General features: G+C 40.1%; 1 protein-coding gene across 1 annotated transcript in view; it reads left to right on the top strand.

Annotated features, from left to right (window-relative positions):
* LOC120538237 overlaps window positions 1–24587 on the top strand; it is a 44547-nt gene that overhangs the window by 2343 nt on the left and 17617 nt on the right. The window contains exons 3-4 of the mRNA XM_039767689.1: window positions 6269–6353; window positions 6464–6792. Of these exons, the coding sequence (XP_039623623.1) occupies window positions 6269–6353; window positions 6464–6792 (414 nt within the window). The remainder of the gene's footprint in view (window positions 1–6268; window positions 6354–6463; window positions 6793–24587) is intronic.

The raw sequence follows: 24587 nt of genomic DNA, 5'->3' as shown, positions 1-24587 counted from the left end.
CCATCAGAAGATTAATACTGTTCTGACTAATATGAAATCTATGTGAGTTCATTCGCTGGCACAGAGTCTGGCCAGTTTCCCCTACATACAGTCCAGTGTTGGAGCACCTTATGCACATGATTAGGTAGACCACATTAGCAGATTTGCATGTGAACAGACCCTTTATTAGAATATGAATTAAATTAATATTATTAAAACCCTTGACTAATGAGAGCAGAGACCTTCATAGAGAGGCAGTGTAGATGACAGATGGGACAGATAGTAATAGCAATAGGGTCACCATTTGAATAACACTTAAACCTTTGCTTTCTTTCCTTAACTCATTCTACAAATACACCTGGGTGACACCAGCTACTTCAGCTAGTATAAAATGAATAAACATATAAAAACAGGTGTAAATAATAAACATTACAACAAGAGCATATAAATATCCATCTATATCCTAGCTACAGGGTCATGGGGGTCTGCCGGCCTGCTTAGGATTCCAAGGATTAATAAAATAACAGTGGGAGGTCGAGCTTTTAGTTACAGGGCCCCTAAACTGTGGAATGGTCTTCCTGCTTCCATAAGAGATGCCCCTTCAGTCTCAGCCTTTAAATCTCGGCTGAAGACTCACTACTTCAGTTTAGCATATCCTGACTAGAGCTGCTGATTAACTGTACAGACTGCATCTCTGTTGTTAGTCATTAGCACTATAACATAAGTAACATGATAATTATATTTGAATACTAACCCTCACCTATTCTGTTTCTTTTCTCGGTACCCAAATGTGGCAATTGGTGCCACGGCCCACTTGCCAAGTTGTTTGCCTGCCTATGGTAAAGTCATCCCTGATGGAGGATCACAGGAATCATGGGAAAGAGGGGTCCTTTCATCGGAGCAACGTTTCAGCCGTGGCATGGCCAAATGGGGAGGCAGCTAGATGGATGAGGTCTCCAGGACTCTAAAAATATCCAAACCTAATTATGTCATATCATCTACTGTTAAACCGTACTTCTAAAATTCTTATTATTATGCTGTATTAAGGAATTGTTCTGTTCTGTGTATTGTATTGTATTGACCCCCTACTTTTGACACCCACTGCACGCCCAACCTACCTGGAAAGGGGTCTCTCTTTAAACTGCCTTTCCCGAGGTTTCTTCCATTTTTCCCTACAAGGTTTTTATTGGGAGTTTTTCCTTGTCTTCTCAGAGAGTCAAGGCTGGGGGACTGTCAAAAGGCAGGGCCTGTTAAAGCCCATTGCGGCACTTCCTGTGTGATTTTGGGCTATACAAAAATAAACTGTATTGTAAACTGTATTGCTGGAGCCAATCCCAGCCAACACAGGGTGCAAGGCAGGAAACAAACCCCAGGCAGGGTGCCAGCCCACTGCAGGGCACACAGTTACAATTTCAGATCACCAATTCACCTAACCTGCATGTCTTTGGACTGTGGGAGGAAACTCATGCAGACAACATGCAAACTCCACACAGGGAGGACCCGGGAAGCAAACCCTGGTCTCCTAACTGCGAGGCAGCAGTGCTCCCACTGCACCACTGTGCCGCCCTGCGTGTAAATGTTTTAGCTGTAATTTCATATTGTGTATTGATTTCTAATTACTGTATATTTTTATTTATTTATTTGTATTACATTTTTGTTAACTGTCCTGAGGAGACATAAAAGTACAAATTTTCTTTTACTATGCAGACATGACAATAAACTTGACTTGAGTGGGCCTAGAAAACATTATCATATTTTAGATAACTCACAGTTTAATATTATTTAAATTGAAGAGCTAAAAGGAATGACCTGAAGTAAACCACCACTTCACTGACAGTGTCTGCATCACATTGCACGACTCTTAGTCAGAGTACTGACGAGTGAAATAATTTGTACAAAAGTGCTTTTTCAGCAAAACTCCATTGAAAAAATGTGTTTATCTCCAGCCTGTAAGCATTTTCATATTGTGCATTAATTTCCTGCCATTTAGTAATTAAAAAGTACCTGCCATTCCTGCCAAATGAAAGCATTTTGTTGAGCAGTCAGCTATGTATTATGGTCATTCTGGTAGTCTGATGCCCATTGTGATGACAATCTAGGCGACTACAATTTAAAGTTGCATAAAAAAAGAAAAAGAAAAACTTGCAGGACAGCAGAATATGAAGTGTGCACATCCTCATCCTCATCTGCAGTAATCAAGAAACAGGTTGCTAGGAAACAAGAGGGGGCGGGGCAGGGAAGCTGCTTTCCATGGAGTGAATTTTCCAGGGGAGAAAAGCCAGTAATGTTCGCAATAGTATATTTTGGTGTATCTTAGTGTGGAAAATATTCTGCTTGTCATATTTTTAAAAAGTGACCTGCACTCCTTTGCAGGGATGCAATTGAGAGACATAAACAGCATTGATTTGATGAGTGTATCATGGAAAATATATATATATTTTCATAAAAAAGTGAATGAGGCTTTAGGAAGCAATATTCCTTGTTTGTTTACTTTCAAAAATCTCTAACCCCCACCAAAAAATCATTTCAGTGATTTTTGCATTTTGAAATTGCAAAATTTCCTGGTGAACAAATTTGAGTGTCAGTTTTGTGAAACTTCCCTGTGTTGCAAAAGGCTTGTAAAATGTAATGATTGCAGCTGCTGGATCTCACCACCTTGAGGATGTCAGATTACATGACTCCATGACCACATTACTTGATGATTTTGCAGCGCAGTTTCAGTTTTCCAAAGTGCAATGAGCTTGCCATTTTCTGATGGCTAATTGACTTACTGCCTGTTTCCAAGGCATGGCAAGTTCAGCCACAATTTCTCCCTTTTTTTCCTTTCCCCATTCTGATGGACACCACAAACAAAAAGCATCAGACAGGATGAGCCCCTCTTCTGCTTTCATGGTCCAAAACACCTGAGTTCTTTATCCCTCGCAGCTGCATTGGATACACCATGAATCTGCCCCTCAACTTAAGATAAAAGCAGCTTTGTTGGGGAGAGTTTGAGACTGGTCTGACTGAGTCACTGGAGATGACAAACTACATGACAGTACACTGCCACTGTCACCGACTTGCTAAGACTGTGTTAATGGTGACTACAAATGAAAATCCCTGGAAAAGTTGTGTAGTGTGATGGGGCCTATGGTCACTAAAGAATGGATAGGCTTGGTTATATTTAACACAAGTTTACCAGAGATTATAAGAACAGGTTGAAGAGAAAGTAAGTCAAATATCTTACATGTATGTGACCATATAACATATTTGTCAATATTTTTTAATAAACCTTCGATAGCAGGACTCACCTTTAGTTAACATTTTTTTGACAACTATTAAAAATGCAATGCATTGAAATAGGCTACATATTTTTTGAGAATGAAACAGAACCAGTGCCAGTATTTATCAAGGGTCTCAGAGTAGGAAAACAGTCCTAACTGGCTCAAAAATCTCAGAGTGACACAAATCTGGTCTTAGTCTTAAGAGAAGCAGTAAAAACATTTAATCCATTTTACTAATTTACAAAACTACTCCTAACTTCACCAGGATTTAGGAGGGCTCATGAGCTGTGATAACTCACCAGGAGCTGCCAGTAGAAGGCCTTCATGTGGAGATCAGCACGCACTTGATGGGAAAGGTTGAATGTTTTTGGAATGCAGATATCAATGACCTCATAAGAAGATCAGTCTAACAGAGGAGAACTAATATTTATAACAAATCTTGTAGTAATTAAAAGTAGTTGTAGTAGTTTTGTATTTTATATTATCTTCATCATTATTATTACTAGTAATAGTGGTTAGTAGTAGTAGTAGTACTAAAATTGTTTTTGTTGTTCTATCACGTCACAAGTGACTCTGTTGGCACTATCAAGTAGCAAAGAGTAACTGCACAATGATACACTGAACCATTATCCAACCCGCTATATCCTAACTAGAGGGTCACAGGAGTCTGCTGGAGCCAATCCCAGGAAACAAACCCCGGGCAGGGCACCAGCCCACCACAGTGCGCACCCAGAGGAAACCCACGCGGACACGGGGAGAACATGCAAACTCCATGCAGGGAGGACCTGGGAAGCAAACCCAGGTCTCCTAACTGCAAGGCAGCAGCACGATCCACTGCGCCACCATTGAACCATTGTTATTGCTATTAACATTATTATTATTATTATTATTATTACTAATTAGGCCTTAATTTATAAAGGAAACAAATCAATTGTTATATCATTGGCATTAAATACAATTAAAGTTCAAATCTATGGATGTCCCACCAGATTGCAGTAAATCTCACAGTTATAGTTGCATCTAATGAACAAACTTTTTCAAAAGTTAAGCTCATCATGGCGTACTTGAGGTCATCCATGGCCCAAGAACATATGAGTAGTTGGCTGTCATCAGCTCCGAAGCTGTTGTGTGGTGACTTTGCCTTCAGAAAATGTAGACGTGTACCAATATAATATGCAAAGAGACCAAAGAAACCCCTAAACATTCACTTTCAAGTTTTGATTATTTTAAAACAAGTATTTGTCTTTGATGTTAAAAGTTAAAGTTAAGTTTCTGATTTGTGTTACTTTGTTTATTTATTATTTATTTATATATTTATTATTCAAATTAAAGGTGTTACATGAAATACTAATATAGTGTGTTCAAGGAGGGGTGGAGTGAGGGTGGGTTTTTGGGCCACAAGCACATTACGCTTAGAGGCCCAGTTTGGCAAATCAAAAATTAAAGTTGGAATGTAAGCTGTCTTCTGACTAGAAGATGAAACCAATGGCCTGAAATCTATCGTCCAGCTGATGGTGAAAGCTTGATTGCAAGTATCTCGCATCGAACCAGCTGAATTTCAAAGGCACAGAAGCAACTGAAATCACTAACACAATGATGAGCTCTGCACTAAACATGCCTGTAGAGGGTATGTTCACATGCTGTGTGTCCCGACTCGTGCAGCATGTAGTGCTTAGGCTGTAGACCCACAAACAACTATTTTGAAAGTTAAAACAATACCTTTTGGAGCCATTTTTGGTTTTTTTTCCTTGCTATTTTATTTCTTATGTGCATCTTACATTTATTTTGTATGTAAGCTCTGAACCGCTGTGGTTTTATTTATGTAGTCTTTTATTACAGAATTAAAACAAATGATTTGTGTTTATTAACTTTTGCACTTTTGACCTTATTAATTTAGAATTTGCACTAAAATAAGGATAATACATTTTACCGTACAGGCCACAGGGAAGAATGAGTTGATAGACCACGTCAAGTTTTTTTGCTTAGGACCCTCAGAATCCCTAGAATCACCTCTGGGGTTTGGGTAATGGCTCTCCTGGCTAGTATGTGATGACTGGAAGTGTGATGCATGATGTCCACTCTTTTTCTAAACCTGCTAATCTAATAATGGATCCTAGAGAACTTGTGCCAATCTGGCTAGAGTGGGTGCCATTCCTTTGTAAGCTGCATAAACACATTACAACCAATTTGGAGTCATCATTTAATCTCTCATGAACCTATTTGGGATGACAGAGGACAATTTGGACTACCCAAGTGAAAGAACTGAACAGTTACTGGGAGAACATCTGAACTGCACAATGGCTGGACAGGTACTCTGGACTTGTGAGGCAGCATTATTATCGGCTCTACCATCATGCATTTTTTATGATCATGTATTCTGTTTATGGTGCTTCATAAAATAAAGAGTGATTGACCAGCTAGGAGTATGATGGTTCAGTGTTTAGTGGGGTGATTTCACAAAGGATCAAGGTTTGTTTCCCAGATTAAATAAGAGTTTATATTGTTGTCACGGCTGTGTAGGCTTTTCTATGGTTTCTCCCCCAAATCTCTAAGCTATCTGGCTCAGGTTATTTGTCAACTCTCAACTGGTCCAGTTTAAGTGATTGTGGATGGTTGTGCCAAGCGACGGACTGGTGACCCAGCCAAGTTTGATTTCTTGTAAGGCAATAGACTACATTGCCCTGTTTGGCATTAAGAAGGTTTAAAAGATGAACAAATGGACAATTTGGTGACTATTATAAATACACAGAAGTCTTGTATTACCCCACTCCTGTTCATTCTTTACTTCTCAGGAAACTGGCTTCAGTGTACTAGAGAACTCAGAAATACTAGAAGGACTGCTCTTTGAGAACTGATAAGCAGATCAACTTGAAAACGCCAGAGGCCACTAATGGCACCCAATGAAACCTCCAATAAGGCGCAGCTCTGCCCACTTCACTCTTCAAGTATGATTTGCATATCTGGAAGCTCTCAGCTATGATTGGCTCTCTTTCCTTTATCTTCTGCCCATCCACTCCTGACACTGACTTGCTCTCTCAGTACTGGACATGCAGTCAGCAGGCACTCTGAAGGGGTGGGTGGCTCTTTGCTACCTGTCACTCTGGCTGACATGTAAGTGATGCTTTAGTCCAGTCTTTCACCTGGCAACATCCACACACACACACACACACGGCAGATTTATTGTTTTTCACTCTTAATTAATCTTTTTTTGTTTTTTTCAGATTCTAATGGTCAGAAGATATTGACCCAGCCTCCTGTTATATCAGTGACTCTTGGTGAAACTGCCACACTGGACTGCAATGTTCAGAAAGATGAAGACACTGCCCTTAGATGGATGAAGCAGGTGCCAGGCAGTCCTCCCCAGCATATTTTACGTTTCTATCATTCTTACAGTGCTCCTAAAGATTATGGTACTGGGTTCTCTTCTAGCCGGTTCACATCAAAAGCCAAAAGTAATAAAATCGATTACCAGTTAATAATCAGTAACGTGGAGGCATCAGACAGCGCTGTTTATTACTGTTACAACTGGGACGGCTCTGTCAACGCTATAGTATCACAGTGACACACAGCTGAACAAAAACCTCCCGCTTTGCCTGTCTCACTTCACCACTCAGCAGTGCCAGACCATGACTGTCATGGCTGATGGCTGCACAAGTGTGAGAACTTCATGCTGCTCTTTTCTGAAAAAGGAGATTGAACATTATACTCTTCTTTTGGGAGAAGTTATAGTTTCATGATGTAAATGACATTTAATTATTAATTATAATCACTTCATTGCTTTTTAGTATAAAGTTGGTTTGATGATTGTGTGAGACATCCTACTTTAAGGAGCAACCACATTATGAGGGTGTAATTGACATGTAATTACATGATGACAAAAAATGTAGAATGCATCTATCAATTCTTCCTCCAGTCTATACAATTGCATTTATTTGCTTAGCAGATGCTTATATCCAAAGCAACTAAAAAAAGAGGTCAACATAATCAAGTAACATTAGTCAAAAGACTGTCTTGAGTATGTGTAGCATGGCAGGTTACAAAATTTGATTACAAGTGAAGAGATATAAAGCTAGCATAACAAAAAATGATAAATTACCAATATGGCTGATATCCACAGAGCAAAAAAGCATTCATTCCTATATTCACAGAACAAGCAGGGCTTCAGTCACTCCTTAAACATATTGAGGGAGTCAGTAGTTCAGATGAAGGTGGACAGTTCTTCCATCAGCTTGAAATACCATACAAAATGAGTCTGGACTGAGATCTGATGCCATGCAGAGGCATCACAAGAAAAGGAGCATGGCATCTCACTAGTGTCTCCATACACACAGGTGCTAACCCATTGACTACTCCATAGTCAAGCATCAGGAATTTGAACTTAATGCTACAGAAGGACAATCTAGTAACTTGAAGAGAGGAGTGACATGTGCCCATCTTAGCTGGTTGAATACAAGCCAAGCAAACAGCTGCATTTTGAACCTTCTCAAGTGGCTTGATGGTACATGTGGGTCCTCCAGCTACTAGTACGTTCCAGTAATCCAGACATGACAAGACCAAAGCCTGGACAAGACATTGTGTTGCATACTCAGTCGGATAAGGTCTGATTTTTCAGTTGTTATACAGAGTGAACCTGCATGAATAACAGACGGTTGAAATGTGGTCAGAGAAGGATAGCTGCTCATCACTTACCACCTCAAGGTAGTGTACTGATTTGGCAGGTGATAGTGACCAAGCTGTATAGAGAAGGGGAGTTGAAAGACTTGCTGGCTGGGATAACAACAAGCTTTATCTTTACCAGGTTGAGCTGTAGATGATAATCCCTCATCCAGGTTGAAATATCAGTAAGGCATGTAGAGACTATAGCCCTTACCATGGTGTATTCGGGAGGGAATGACAGGCGCAGCTGTGTGTTGTGAGAATAGCACTCATGGGATTGGATGATGGGGCCCAGAGAGGTGGTGTAGAGTGAGATGAGTAGAGGACCCAGCACTGATCCTTGTGGCGCCCCTCTGCATTTCTAATGCACCCTTGACATCTCTCTTCACCAGGACACATGGTGAGATCTTCCCAAGATATATCCACCCACAGTCCATATGCTTCTTTATTCATCCACCCTGTGTTAATCATCCAGCTTTATAAATTCACTCACCATATATTCATCCATTCATCTATTAATCAATTTTGTTATGCCACTTATCTAATTCATTCTTGCAGATGGCTAAAGCTTATGCTGCAAGCAATAGGTGTGAAACAATAACGTGCCTTGAACAGATGTAGGCCCATTGTGGTAAACGTTTACAAGCACACACACTTACGCTCATTCTCGTAGTTCAATTTGGGCTATTCCCAGATGAACTTATGCAGGGAACATCTTTATCTTGCAAATACTCCTTGAAAACAGGCTTTTTTACCTCACCACCTAATGGCAACCCAGAAACATACAGACACACCTCAAAACAGGTGGTAAAACATTCATTAGAAAAAAAGGCACTTAGTTTGGTTTTATTAATGGTAATTTAACTGCTGTGAAGGCCCCACCTCAACATTATCAAACCAGAGCCTTTAGTACAATAAGGACAAAGGCACATTTCTTATGTGAGACACTTTGCTTAGGAGACAGTCCACAAACCCACAAGGCAGGGGGCCTCCAGACTCAATAAGAACCCCTCCATCAGACCTTCACGAAGCCGACCACAAAAATATATGTTTAATTTTTGGTTAAATACTTTGTACTCTTCCATGCAAAACAAAACAGCGAAAAACTGTTGTATTGCATCTTATGACTTTATAAATTACTCAGCATCCATTACTGTATTCGCAAGAAACACTAGATGGCTGAGTGGCAGTAAGGGCCGAAAGATCATCTATTAAATTAAAAGGGTTCAAGACAGAAAGCAGAGAGTATATTAGAAAATGTATAAATCAAAACTCCACACAGGCATTATTACTTGCCTGTATAGGACTTCATCTCAGTGATGATGAAGAGTATAACATCAATTACTGATACTGTGATACTAACCAGCATAAACCAGCCGTGTCTTGTTCTCAGGTTGTTTCAGTTTTGGACACATTTCCTGTCATCAGTAAAAATGGGAAAGTGGAATCATCGATATCACTAGGCTCTTACAAAGTAGTGTTTCTGTATTTAGTTGTTCAGTAAACAGTGCCATTATTGGAATGATCCTGCGGCAGTGCTAGTGTGAGGTCAGCATACAGTTAAGTGCGCCGGAGCCTATGGGAGATCAGCATGCATTTTAGAAGAAGCTGGCTCTCAAATCGGCAGGAAACTAAACGATCAAAGTGAAACTATAGCAGTCTTTGACAGAGCATTCTTTTCCATGCAATTCTAATGTTGTTTTTATTTGCTGAGCACATATCTGTGTGTAATAAAATGTGTATGCGTAGGATATATGAGTACATATCGTAGCTAATAACATTCTTCATATCTAATTTATTTTATGTTCTGTAAGATTTCAGTGTTCAGCCAATGGGACTCCCCTGATCACACTGGTCTTTAAAAGTTTGAGGGTTTTGAACAGAATTTTCCATTCCATTTTTTTAAAGATGAAGGTTTAAAATGAAAAAACACCAATTCAGACATAAAACATTTTTTAATAAATTATTTAGACTTGTAAAAATCTAGATGCCACATATAATTGGTTTAAATGTAATTATTACTTGAAAAAAGTGTTCATTTGGTAGTTTTTTTCCTCTTCGAATCCTCTGAAGGTGTTTCATGGTGGAATGACCAATTCAAGTCCACTCTTCATTATAACATCCCTCCATATATCCTGGTAGAATCTCACCCCATGTTCATTAGAGACCACTCCTATGTTCTTTGGGCAAATAAAAAAAAAATGATTGTGTATAGGAAACTGATTTTTAAATGTAGGAAAAGAGAAGCTCCAGAGCTAGTTACTTGTAGTTTTACACCTTTGTGTTCCTAAGGAAATTGGGGCAAATGCTTTTTTTTTCTCAATAAAGGATGCGTGGGTCATCTTCGACTGTTTGCTTACCTGTTACCTGGTCAAGCTAAAAGATGCATCATCCCGACCTTGCATATTTCTATAAAAAACATTTAAAAAACAATCATTTTTCTTCTGAACAGTACAAAGGCATCTTTCGAATCTTATAAATATTGACACACATGAGCATCACAGGGTCACCTTCTGGACTCATCAGAAGTAAGCACTGCTATCCTGGGACACCGGGGGTGCAATCACGGACTCTTCTGTCTCTTTTTCCATCCACAGCTCTGAGAGGACACCCACTTAGGGCAACTGACCCTGACCCTTCAGGTCCACAAACTGTAAAAGGTGGAAGGAGGCATCCAATTCGGAAGACAAGCCACCTGCACTAAGGAGCTCTTACCTTGAAGCTCAACCGCACTACAGAGCCTTAAAGTTAAGGCCTATAGGTACAATTTTTTTTGTTTATTTACTGTGCCATCAAGCATTTGTTAATTTAAACCATCTTATTATTCTAAGTAAACGGGGTGGGCCGGTCGGCACCCCAACATTTCCTCTTGACTCCTGTCTTACCCTCAACTGACAGCATAAATTACTGGATATTTTGGAAGAATTAGAACAGAGAAAAAAAAATAGGTAGCAAATGTTTAAACTGGGCAGCACGGTGGCGCAGTGGTAGCGCTGCTGCCTCACAGTTTGGAGACCCAGGTTCGCTTCCCGGGTCCTCCCTGCGTGGAGTTTGCATGTTCTCCCAGTGTCTGCGTGGGTTTTCTCCCAAAGACATGCAGGTTAGGTGAATTGGTGATCCTAAATTGTCCCAACTGTGTGCTTGATGTGTGGGTGTGTGTGTGCCCTGCGGTGGGCTGGCACCCTGCCCGGGATTTGTTCCTGCCTTGCTCCCTGTGCTGGTTGGGATTGGCTCTAGCAGACCCCCCGTGACCCTGTGTTAGGATATAGCGGGTTGGATAATGACTGACTGACTGATATTTAAATTTGGTCTGTTTCCTCCTCATCTAATGTTAAAAATAAGTAACATGGCCATTTTTCAGCTTAAAATATACTTCAAATTCTGAGCGTTTTGCCATAAAACAAACTTAACGTACTTTTTTTTAAAATGAACCATGCCAGTGCTTTGAGGCTCAGCCTTTGTCTGTCTGACTGTATCCAGGTGACTTGGCTAAGCAACGGGGCCTGAAGACTGGATGGCTCGAGGACTGGTGACAAGATGGCACTCAGATATTAAACCATTGTGTCAAACACACAACAGCAATAGGGGAAAAAAGCTACGTTTATCATGTTATTAAAATATTATTTACATTTATCCAATTAACAATGCCATATCATATCCATGTCTTCTTCTAACTCTTTCCACCTATAAACAAAAATTTCAGCAAACTAGTTGTTTCCCCTGCAGTGGGCTGGCACCCTGCCCAGGGTTTGTTTCCTGCCTTGCGCCCTGTGTTGGCTGGGATTGGCTCCAGCAGAACCCCGTGACCCTGTAGTTAGGATATAGCGAGTTGGATAATGGAAGAATGGATGGATGGATAGTTGTTTACCTCTCACTTTACTTTCTACTTTCTCACTGTATCTACTTTTCACAGGACCATTGCTTCTTAGCACATAAAGCACATCTCTTTCCAAGAGGGTGGGAGCATGTGCTGATTACTGCTCATTTCTGCACCCACCACACAGCACAACACCCAGATTGAGATCCAAGGTTTTCAGCAGTAACTGGATTGCCAATCCTGCCCCCAACTCCAAGTTTTCTCTGTAAGTTGGAGGATCTGCCTGCAGGACTGGATGCAGTTTAACGTCACACCCAAGATGGAGTGACTGCAGGTTAAGGGCCTTGTTTAAAGGCCCAAAGGAGTTGAGTCACTTCTAGCATTTATGGGATTCGAACCAGCAATCTTTAGATAGTCGACACAGATCCATAGCCTCAGAGCCACCACCCTGCCCACTCCAAGAGCAAGAAAAAATACTTTTAGGATGTATATATGCAATGTAAATGTATTTGTAAATCTTTTAAATACAGCAATAATATATATTTGATTTTATACTTGTCGTGTGTTTGGACCAGGTAAGCTCCTCTATGATGTGATACATTTTATGATATCTTAAATGATTTTACAGTGCATCTGTTTCAGCATATCTTCAATTAATTTTCAAATATCTGAAGTGAATTTCAAGAAACGGCTTTTTGTACATTTCAGCATATCCAAAATACACTCTTAATATATTTTAAAATATCCATCCATCCATTCATTTTCTTAACCTGTTTATCCAGGGCATGACCATGGGGCACATAGTGCCTATGCCAGCAAGCATCTGGCACGAGACAGGAGCAACACCTGGACAAGCCACCAGCCTGCTGGAATGTGAACGGACACACACACAAATCAAGGGACAATTTAGCATCACCAATGCATTATTCCTAGATGTCTTTGAATTGTGGGAAAAAGCTGGAGCAAACCCACCAAGACCATCCTGCAACCTCCATGCAGGGAGGACCATCTGGGACACGACCCCAAGACTCCTTATGATGAGACACTATGTGCATAATTCATTGATTATTAGCATATTTAAATTACCTGTTACCTTAAAAAACAGGCAACAACACCCTTTAATTGAGCCTTATTTTAGTAACACAGTGCATCCATGATGGTAGGCAGGCCCCCCACCACTCTGTGAACTCTGTCAAATGTCTAAGTTCACATTAACTGAGTTGCCTGTGTTTTCCCATGGTTTGAAAGTAAACATGTCACTCAGGAACACTACCAAATTTAAATGATGATTAGGCCATGATTATTCAAAAAAGGCATATTTTAATCCATGCGTGGTTACTGTTGGTAGTTTATGGAAGAGGCTAAAGCCACCTGCATAAGCAAGTAGTTTTAAGTTGATGTGAAATTTATAAAGGAACTTAGCATGGGCTGGCTCCCTGCCCAGGGTTTGTTTCCTGCCTTGCGCCCTGTGTTGGCTGGGGTTGGTTTGAGCAGACCCCTGTGACCCTGTAATTAGGATATTGCGGGTTGGATAATGGATGAACTTAGCATGGGATCTGGTGTACTTACATTTTTATGGATCCAATTGTTTGTGGTGTGTAAACAGATTTTGCCCCTTTAGCATAAGCAAAATTTTAGTTTGGATTCTAAAGAAGGATATATACATGAGGAACAAGATGGAAACCGATCAGATGAGGTCATGTGCTGAGAATGTGTGGAACCTGTAAAATAAAGGCACATCAACAGAAATTGTTCTTATTGGTTCAATTTAAAATTTAAGCCAGCTGTTCATGTTTATTTCTTCAACTGACTTTGTTTTAAGTCAAAAGGAGAATGCATTATTAATTGTAAGTATAAACTGTAGTAACAGGTAAATTATTTGCCTCAGTGCATTTACATGAATCACTCAAACTATACTAAGCGCAGTTTAAATGCATACAGGTAAGTAACGCAGTAAGTGCCATGGGAGGCAACTCTTCTGTGTCCTCTGCATTGTAACATAGTTTTGTTTTGAGAAGGGTGACCAATCAGAGAATGAGATTCTGTAATGAGCAAGATCCATTTAGGAAAGCACTCCGTAATAAGCTCAAACAAATCTATATGATTAGATTCTGCATTTTTTAAAACTCAATATTTTTCACCTTTCCACATTGCAACAGTAGCATTTTCAAAAGTATACAGTTCTGGAGAGCGTTGTCTAAAGTCTCTGTTTTCCAGATTTTAAAATGCCAAGGTACTGTGCCAGGGTCGTGTAGATGAAAGGTGAAAACAGAGACTAATAGCTGCATATTAAAAAAGAAAATGTACTAGTGTGAATACATAGACTCTGATTACTTTTGGTATTAGGACTGGCCTTTAGAACTGCTGGGTCCTTTTTTCTAGAACTCTCCCTAGAGGCCCCATGCATTCTTGCAGTCCTGATCCCCGTATTTTTCTTAAAGAGCATATCACCACAAAGAAACATTTCTATAGTGGATATTAGGTACTAACCTATCTGCCTTGTCCCCTTACCCTCCCTTCTTTTTTATTCTCCTTTAGTACTTGACTGATGTGCAACTCCCATTATATGGTGGCACAGTGGTAGCACTGCTGCCTTGCAGTTATTAGACCTGGGTTTGTGTCCAAGGCCTTCCTTGTGTCTGATTTAGGTGAATTAGAAATCCCAAATTGGCCCTAGTATGTGCTTGGGGTGAGTGTGCATGTTTGTGTGTGTGTTCACACTGTGATGTACTGGTGACTGTCCAGGCTTTGTTCCTGCCTTGTGCAGACCCCTGTTATCCTGCTCAGGACAAAGCAGGTTAGACAATGACTGACTGTCAGTGCCCTCTGATTTTTGTCAGCCACTGGCAATGTTGCTACTGCCTCCAATAATGCACAATGTCATATGGTTTACACTTGTAGCCTCTATCTGGCCCTCTGTCACAATTCACAGAAATGGGTACTACTTGCAAACTTCACTAAGAATTTAAATCCAGGATATGTAGCTGACCAGTGTACCACCACACCAACCAATTACAGTTAGTGTAATATCTTAATTGATACATTTTTCCTTATTTTTTTTAAAACAAGACAGGTGAGAAATTAACCAATGAGTTTCCCGGACCTGCTCAATTAAAGGAACATAAAGGGTCAGTGTCCATGCCTCAAAAAGAGCCACACACTCTCACACAGACAATTTACAGTCACCATTTATCACATACAGAGCGTCCTTAAAATCAAGGAGGAAACTGAGGTACTAGAAGAAACACCACTCAAATGCCCACTGAGCAGGATACAAATTCATAGCCAGTCTCATGGGAGTTTTAGGCGACAGTTTTAACTAGGGCCCCACTGTAGCAAGCAGGTTATTTTTATGAAGTATAAATATTTGCCATTTAACTAGCTTTTACATTTAATAAAAATGTATCAGTAAAGTCAGCTTTGAGCTTTTCCTTTGGTAGATGAATGACCACTTGACATATTTGGCATAACTTTTATTTCACAATGACCATGGACTGTTTTAACAAAGGATATAAGACAGCTGTCCGCACCCAATACACATTCAGTAAGGTCAGACATCACTCAGGCTGTCTTAAGGGGTGATTTGCATATTTGTGATTACAAGGCTCTTATTGGCTCCCTCCTCTTTATCTCTACCTGCCACTTCTCAGCTCCCCACACTGAGTTTCTCTCTAACCTGGACATGTGGTCAGCAAAGATGAATGACTTGAGGATGGTCTTCTGTTACCTGGCTCTCTGTGTGGCATGTAAGTTATACTTCTGTCCACTTCTTTGGCAACAGGCACAGGCACAACCTAAATATCTCTTATATCTTTCACTCAGTCTTTTTTACAGATGCCAGTGGTCAAAGGGTTATGACACAGCCAGCTGCTACTTCTGTGAATCTGGGGGACACAGCCACACTGGACTGCAACATACAGAATAATGAAGGTAACAGTGTGCGCTGGATGAAGAACGTCCCTGGCAGTCCTTTCCAGTATATTTTACGTTTCCTTCACTCTTGGAGCACTCCTACAGATTATGGTACTGGTTTCTCTTCTAGTCGATTTACTTCCAAAGCCCAAAATAAAAACGATTATCAGTTAATAATCAGTAATGTGGAGGCATCGGATACAGCTGTGTATTACTGTTACAACTGGGATAGCTCTGGCAGTGCTGGGGTATCACAATGAAATATAGCTGAACAATAACCTCTCGCACTGTTGTGTCTCACTTCACAGCTCAACAGAGCTTTACTGTGACTCAACTGGGTGACATCTGCTGGAATGTGAGGTCTTCATGTCACTCAGTTGAGATTCATAGAATGTGTTTGTGCTGCAGTAGTCATTTTGGAATATTAGAGGAGTTCAGCTAAAATGTTGGGAAAATGAGAGACAACCTGCCAAGACCACTGATAGCTTCCAGGAAAGAACTGAAGATCACGTGTCCATGACATAAATATAAACCCCAATTTCTTTCTGAATCTCTTGTATTACACAGGTTAAGAGGACTCCATGTTGGCGGTCACTTTTCAAGGCTGAGCTTGGATCTTGCTGCACTTTGAAAAGGGTCTCTTTATGGGATTCTGGGACTGTTACTTTTCTTTATGGATAAATAGTAAATGGCAGGTCACTATGAGTACTTTACAAAAAAAATCTCTTTTGGTAAGATGTTCACTCCTACTATAAGCTACCAATTTAGATTTATTAATTTAACTGACACCGACACACCTGTTGTCACATGTGTGTGCATGGGAGACAGTTTACGGGCTTGAATAAAGTAGACCAGGGCCTGGTGCTGTGTTTTAACTCTTTCTCCTCTTTCCCTCTGCAGACTATCAGAAGAGCCTGTCTCCTAAAGACATCACTTCCGGCCATGTTTTTCATTTCCACCTCAGTTCTATTTTGGACTCATGTCTGTAAAGATTTTTTTGTGATTTGACTGCTCAGTTTACCTGTTCTGTCAGGTATACCGAGTGGCTACCCCAAACCTTTGCGTTTGCTCTGTTTATTTTGCACTGCTTAATCTAATTAACATGCTCAATGATCTAAATGTTAGCATTATGAACTATATGGGCCCACACCTCCTATTACATGAATAAAAAGGGATCAAAAATGATTTGATGGAAAATTGACTAGATTGTAATGCATTTGTGTGACCATGGTAGGCATGTGACATGCACTCTGTACCTTGTACTATTACTATTGCACTATTGTATGGTATTGAGGATTGCTTGTGTTCTCTTCTATGTGTTGTATTGTACTGACCCCAGTTTTCATCACCCACTGCACACCCACTGGAAGGGGGTCTCTCTCTGAATTGCCTTTCCTGAGATTGCTTCCATTTTTTTCTCTACAATGGTTTTTTTGGGACTTTTTTCTGGACTTCTTAGAGAATCAAGCCAGGAGTCTGTCAAAAAGCAAGGCCTGTTAAAGCCCACTGGAGCACTCCTTGTGTGATTTTGGGCTATACAAAAATAAATTTTATTGTATTGTATTGTATTGTAATGCTGCATGTTACTCAGTGGGGCAGTCAGAAGCTGACTGAATATCAGTAAAACTTCTTCAAGCTGCAGAAAAAAATCAAAATTTCATTTCCAACTCAAATGACTGCAGCAATTGTGTCTTCCATCATTGAATCGCTAACTGAGCCACTTGCAGAAATTTCGAAATCTTTGAAATTATCTAATGAGGGTCCCTTCTCCAGGTTAGTGCTTTTTTCCCATTGTTCACACAGATGAGCCCTCTGAGTGATTCTGAATGTGAGGCTCAGTCCAACAAACTTTTCTTCATAAGAGGGGCAAAAGAGATAGCAAATATGTGCTCACATATTAACTCTTGCAAAGATTTTTTCATGTGCTAAGAACTAAAATATTTAGATATGATCACAGAATGCTTTAAAGTTCAACATATGGTAAGGTGATGATTTCTGCACCAAAAAAGAAGATTGAATGTAAATAGATTTTCTTTTCTGTTTATTTTTCCAACATATTTTGTAAAAAAAAAATAAATTTAACCTAATTATCTGATGTCTGCCATGTCTCTCTATTATAAAAAAAAATCTTAGGAAGGAGACAAGGAAACGAGACATGATCTTTTCGGAAGACACTTTGAAGTCTCGCGAGACTACTTGCACAACACGCCCTACTTACAAACAAATTCTCTGAGACACTTTAACGTCCCGCCAGACAAAGAAGTGAGATAAAAGGACAGCTGCTGTACAGACTTTTAAATGAACGACGAACAGCACGACATGCAGATCATGCAGCATGGCACAAGCAGTCCCGGTGGAGGGGGGATAACTCATTCACTACAGCTTTATTACTGGCAAATATCAAGAAATAAAAAATAAATGAAATGAAAATAACAGTTTTTTTAAATTGTATATCTGGATAACCAAACCCAGGGGTTGGCGAGCAAAGTGAGCAGGAGGTAGAGCCTCCTAGTCTTTTAAAGAGCTAGAACCACAGAAGAAAATATATTCTTGTATCATTGTTATTTTCTATGCTCATTTTTTCTTATAAAAAGTGGACTTGAGGATGACACCATGTGTTAGTATTTTGAAATGTAATTAATTTTTCTAGGTTAAGAAACAGTAGGTTTCAAGTTTTAACTTTTTTGTTTTTTTGTCTTTTTTCCTTATTTGATTTCCTAGTTAATATAAATTATTTTGGGTATTGCCTAGTCAATGTTTTTTATTGTATTATTATTGTTATTTAATAATTTTACTGGGAAATAAGTTTATGGATGATTTGCATATTGAATCTCATTGTACCATACAATTTGAATTCAATTGAAGACAGCAGGTATTTACAGATGATGATGACTGGCTTCTAAGTCAATTTAGATTTCCAGGAGCTATCCTCTTGAAGTTGTGTGCTGTAAGAATACTAGAATGCACATTTGATATACTTATTATGATGAAATGCATTAAAGTATTTATATTACATTATACAGATAAATTGTCAACTTCAGTTAAATAATGTATGCTGTTGATAATTAAACATGAGGGGGCATGGTGGCGCAGAGGCAGTGATGAGCTGGCAACCTGTCCAGGGCTTGTTCCTCTCTCGCACTATATGCTTGCTAGGACTGGCGTGACCCTGGATGGATAGATGGATGGAATAATTAAATATGTATTATGAAAAATTTTCAATGCTCCTTAAAAGTTTTGATAATTTGGCATTTCAAGCTTAAATGGTATTACATTTATTACAGAGCTTATATTGTGGCAGTTGGGTATGTGGATAATGAAAATGGAAGGACTGAAATTGGTGGTTGGTACGTTTGACAGACACAGTACTGCTGCAATAAATTATTTCATCGAGGGTCACATGCGTCCCAGCAAACATCTTACGGGAGGCAGGAACAGTCCCTGGATGGGGCATCACTGCGCCACTATTCCCTCATGTTTAATACATGCTTTAATGCATTTCATCATGAAAATGATATCAAGTATACATCTTGTGGCAAAGGCGCTATATAGGCATCGACACAAACTGACAGCAGAGGCACAGTAAAAATAAACAAAAAGATTTATTTTGTCTTCTTCAGCCGTGGGGCACGTCTTCCCCATGTCCCACAGGCCCTACACAGTCCCCAAACACAAACAAAGAAAACACCCAAAAGCCGCACTCTTCTTTCTCCTCCATTCCTCCCATGCAGCTTTGTCTTCCTCCTCCCGACTCTGGCACCCTGAGTAGTGGCAGTAGGCTCCTTTAATAGCCCTTCTGGAAGTGCTCCAGGTGGTAATTGACCTAATTACGCTGCACTTCCGGGTGTGGCTGCATTCCAGCCCACACGAGCTGGTTAAGCCGTGCAGCTCCTCCAGGTGGTGGCCACGAAGCCCAACAGGTCTGAGCCCTGAAGTCCCACGCCCGTGGCCCCGATGTAACCCAGCAGGGCTGCTGCCACGCGTTTTGGGGGACGTAGTGTGCATCCCAATATAGACCGTATATTTTCAAATCTAATCTGCAACCGAATCTAATTTGCATTCAGTTTTTGGTAATTGTTTACATGGAAAAAATGTTAGCTTGTGGTTCTAATCCGCACCTTTCCTTCAACCGCCCCTTGCCAACTCACGACACAATCTTTCAGCATTATTTGTTGAAACGTGGGAGGTGCTTGTTCTAATTTGTTGTGTTACATAATTATATATATGGCAAAGTTCAAACGTGAAGTTATATTCAGTGCACAGAAGAGAAGGGAAAGCCACTATCTAATCAAGTGGACTGTATGGTAAACTGGCTTAATAAAAACTTTCTCGCTCTGAATGTAAAAAAAAGCAAAGAAATGATATTTGATTTCAAGAGACAGAAATCTGTATGTTTACCCATTGTTGTTTTGGGAGAGGAAGTAGAAATAGTAAATGAATATAAATACTTAGGAACTAACATCGATAACAATCTTAACTGGAATGCAAATACGAAGAAAATATTCTCTAAATGCAATCAGCGTTTATTTCTCCTCCATAAACTCAAACTATTTAAAGTAGACGAGGACCTCATGTTGTCCTTTTATTGCAGTCTGATCCACTCTGTTATCACTTTCAGTTTCATTGCCTGGTTTAGTGGTCTAACAAACCAACATTTAAAAAGCTCCAGCAGATTACTAAGCATGCAGCTAAAGTTATTGGGACTGATGTAGATGATCTGGCAAGTGTGTGTCAGAGGACAATGCTAAAGAAACCAGAAATAATCTCAACTGACAACAGACATCCATTACATATAGAACTTAACTTGAATACATCATGGTGGATAGTCGCTTTGAAAACCCACACAAATCTCTCTAGAAAATACTTTTTTCCTAGTGCCATATGAATTTTTAATAAGGAATATCGGAGAAAATTATTAAGGTTTGATATGCAGTATATCCTGTAACAATTTTTGTGTAAATATGCATTATCAAACTGCCTTACCTTAATCTGTCTTGTCGCTATTTGTTTTATTTAATTTCTTTCTGTCTTGTTAGTAGATGCAACTGAGAAAGCAAATTTCATGTTTTCTTGTGTAAACATGACTAAATAAAGCAACCTTGAACCTTGAAACCACAAAGCCTCTGCCATTTTTGGAGTTGATGAAAGCAACATTCAACTGTTGCGGAAACACAAGGCAGCAATCAGTGAGTGTGCGGCATCAAGAAAGAAATTCACTGGACCCAAGAAAAGGTAATTTCCTGAAATTGATGATACAGTCTTCACGTTCTTTCAAGATAGACGTAAGACTGGACTGCTTGTGAGTTATGATATACTTTGTGAGGAGGCAATTATGAAGGCCAGATCTTTGAACATTCCTTGAAGTTGTTCTAAAGCCATAAAAAAGCCATTAAAGTCGTTGCAGATCCTGCCCGTGAGTTAGCAAAGACTGGAAAAATCAAACATGCAGCTTGTTCAGAAGTAACGCGGTGGGTGTTGGCTGCATGAAGAGCTACCCCGGAGAGCATTAACATCAGATCTTTCAAGAAGTGTTGCATAAGCAATGCTTTGGATGGATCCAAAGATGACGTTCTATGGGAGAACAATGGTGAAGATAAAGATGATAGTGACTGGTAGGAGAGCATGGACAATGATTCAGTTATGAATGGTGACAATGAGTCTGATAAATAATAAAGATTGATGCTTTTTCCCTTTTATTTTTAATTCCTTTCCTTTAGTCCTACCCCAAGAGGTATAATAGCTAATAGCACAAATATATTGCATGTACAGCTCTCGACTGCAAATCTAATCCACACGTGATTCTAATCCGCATCTAATTTTTTTTAGCTCTCTGAAACTGTAAGAAGGGTGTGGATTAAATTCAATAATATATGGTAAACTGATGAAACAGGGAAATATGCCACATTGGCTCTCTTAAAGGCAACTAAACTGGAGTCTGTATCATGTTTATAACATTTGAGGTTTAATATGTTTTTCATATCAAAGCACATTATAATAACTGCTCAGTGATATGAACTATTAGGAGCCAGAGTCATCATTTAGTAGGTCTGGCTGCAGTTCTCTACTTTATCAAGGGTGTCTTTCTCCCATCAAGTTTTTATTTTATAAATCCAAACCTTTCTATGGAAAGTTGTGTATGCACATTTCAGGCCTCTTTCTGTGCAACTCAGGTTTTATAAATCTGTCCCATGATCACCAATAATAGTGAGAGAGGGCAGAGAGAAGAGATGTGTCCAACAGGAGGACCATGTTGCGTGTTTCCTGAAAGTGTGTTCATTTAGAATTGCAGTTCAAACCTATACACATGGTGAGGGATGGCAAGCATACATACCTAGCCAGGGTACCCGTGATATGGGAGGGCGTGCTAAGGACATTATCTCCCCTGGAGTGCTAAATGGCTACCCCCTGGGTTGCAGCAGTGTCTCAGATCCCCACAGGCAGCATGGGACATGGAGTTCCGTGGGTGACATCAGAGGATGCTGCAGAGACTGGGGAGCCCTACTTCATGGGGTTTCTGTCTAACCCAGAAGTGCTTTTGGCCCACATGTACGGAAGACCAGAAGTACCTCCTAGGTGGAAGATAAAAAGAGTTGCCTGCCTCAGATGGACAAGCCAGAGTTGGGTAGAAGGTGGACAAAGCTTGCGAGGAGAAGTGGAGGAAGAAGTGACAAGTGAGACAAGGAAGAAAAGAGTTGTGCTTGTGCTTAAAATTGTGCTTCATTGCATATACTTGTGGCTGTGGTGGTGGGAAACATTTTAAAAGAAGAGTTTATCACAATAAAAGGCTCTTTGCCTTCTAACTTGTGTCCATATCTGCTTGAGTTGGGTGTTTTGGCAGCTGGAGCACCCCCTGCTGTCCACAATATCCATCTCCAGTTACAGTGGCAGAGATACTAAGAAAAGTGAAAAATGCTAAAAAAGAAAGGATATACAGTGTTTAACTTACTTTTAAATGCAGACACTCTCATGAATACAGTGTATCAATACAGTATATTATATGGTACAAGCTGAAGAGAAGCCTTTGAACAACGTGGTTATCTTACAGATCTTCAGTTGGGTGCTTGACAATTGTATATTCGTCTTCAAAGGAGTCAGAGGTATTTTTCTTAGGAACATGGAGACCAGATAGAATATCTTCCTTCTATTCATTTCATCAGACTTAGGCTCAATGAAGCTATTACAGTCTCTTACAGTCTAATGACATTCCCTGGACCTATTTACACGGCCTCTAAACAATGTAATATAAATGGATTAGACTTCATTCTCAACAATTTAGCACATGCCTTGACTATCTGCTTCATCCTTCAACAATTCTTTGTTAATTACTAAATATGAAACAAAGCACCTGCTGCTCTCCCCATTTTCTGACAGTCCTCCTATTGTTACAGCTGCTTGAAAAGATTCATCTGCTTGGCCTCAGTTAGCAAGTCTTAAGCTGTGTATTGCTCAAATGGATGTAGGCTAAAAATAAGAATATTAAAAAGCAAATCACAGGATCGCTTTGATCGCTAGTTTGTTTTCCCATTCGGGTTACACTACTGACTGACAACAATGTCACTGTTAATGATAGGAAAACCAAGGAGTTGGTTATAGACTTCAGGAAGCACAAAGCAGACCATAATTCCATCTGCAATAGGGGGGACTGCTGTTAAAAGGGCCAGCAGTTTTAAAATTTAGGCAGTGAACATAGCTGGTGAAGTGAAGTGGACATTATCGCATTTGGCTCTCCAACTACTTTCTTTGTCTGAGGAAAGCTACATGTTTTCCCATAAACATCTATAGATGCACAGTGGAGTCCATCCTTACTGGCTGTGCCATATCTTGGTATGGCACCTTCTCATCTCAAGGTCATAAAGCACTGCATAGGGTGGCAAAGGTGGTACAGAATATTACAGGCAGCTAGCTGCCTTGTATTTAGGACAGGTAACACACACCACCTTAGAAAAGGATACAGGATTATTAAAGACCTCAACCATCCTGCACAGCTGTTTTCTCACTTCTCCTTTCTGGCAAGCAGTGCAGCACCACTGGTACTCCTGCCACTTATTTCAGAGACAGTTTATTTATATCTACAGATCTAAGCCAATCAAATACATACCCAGTAAAGACACATGTCACCCTGTCTGTTTTGAAGGGTGATTTGCATATGCATATGTGCTGATTGGCTCCCTTCCCTTTATCTGCACCTGCCACTTCTCAACTCCTCACACTGAGTTTCTCACCGACTTGGACATGTGGTCAGCAAACACACTGGACATGAGGGTGATCATCTGCTACCTGGGTTTCTGTCTGCCATGTGAGTGACACTTCTGTCCACTTGTTTGGTCACAGTTATAGGCACAGCTTGAGTATCTTTTGTGCTTTTCTTTGAATGTTTCTTTTTTTTATTTCTACAGATGCCATTGGTCAAAGGGTCCTGAAACAGTCGGCTGTTACTTATATGAATCTGGGGAGCACAGTCACACTGGACTGCAACATAGAGAAAGATGAGGGCAACAATATAAGCTGGCTGAAGCAGGTCCCAGGAAGTCCTCCTCAGCATATTTTACATTTCTATCACTCTTGGAGCTCTCCTACAGATTATGGCACTGGTTTCTCTTCTAGTAGATTTACTTCCAAAGCCCAAGGTAAAATTGACTATCAGTTAATAATCAGTAATGTGGAGGCGTCAGACAGCGCTATTTATTTCTGTCAAACCTGGGATGACTCTTCCAGAAGCAGGGTATCACTGTGAAATAGAGCTGAACAAAAACCCTCTGCTCTGTGGTGTCTCACTTCAGTGCTGAACAGATCTCAGCTGTGACTCTACTGGGTGACAGCTGCTGGTATGTGAGGTCTTCATGTCACGCAGCACACTAATCTCCCAAAATCACTGCTTACTTCCAGGAAAGGACTGAAGACCAAGTGTTCTTTAAGTGAATCTAAAGCCACATTTCTTCCTGAATGTTGACTGTTGAGTA

This window comes from Polypterus senegalus, chromosome 10 (assembly GCF_016835505.1).
Source record: "Polypterus senegalus isolate Bchr_013 chromosome 10, ASM1683550v1, whole genome shotgun sequence".
NCBI lineage: Eukaryota > Metazoa > Chordata > Cladistia > Polypteriformes > Polypteridae > Polypterus > Polypterus senegalus.
The sequence above is the reverse complement of the archived record's forward strand: the minus strand, read 5'-3'. Positions and strand labels throughout refer to the sequence as shown.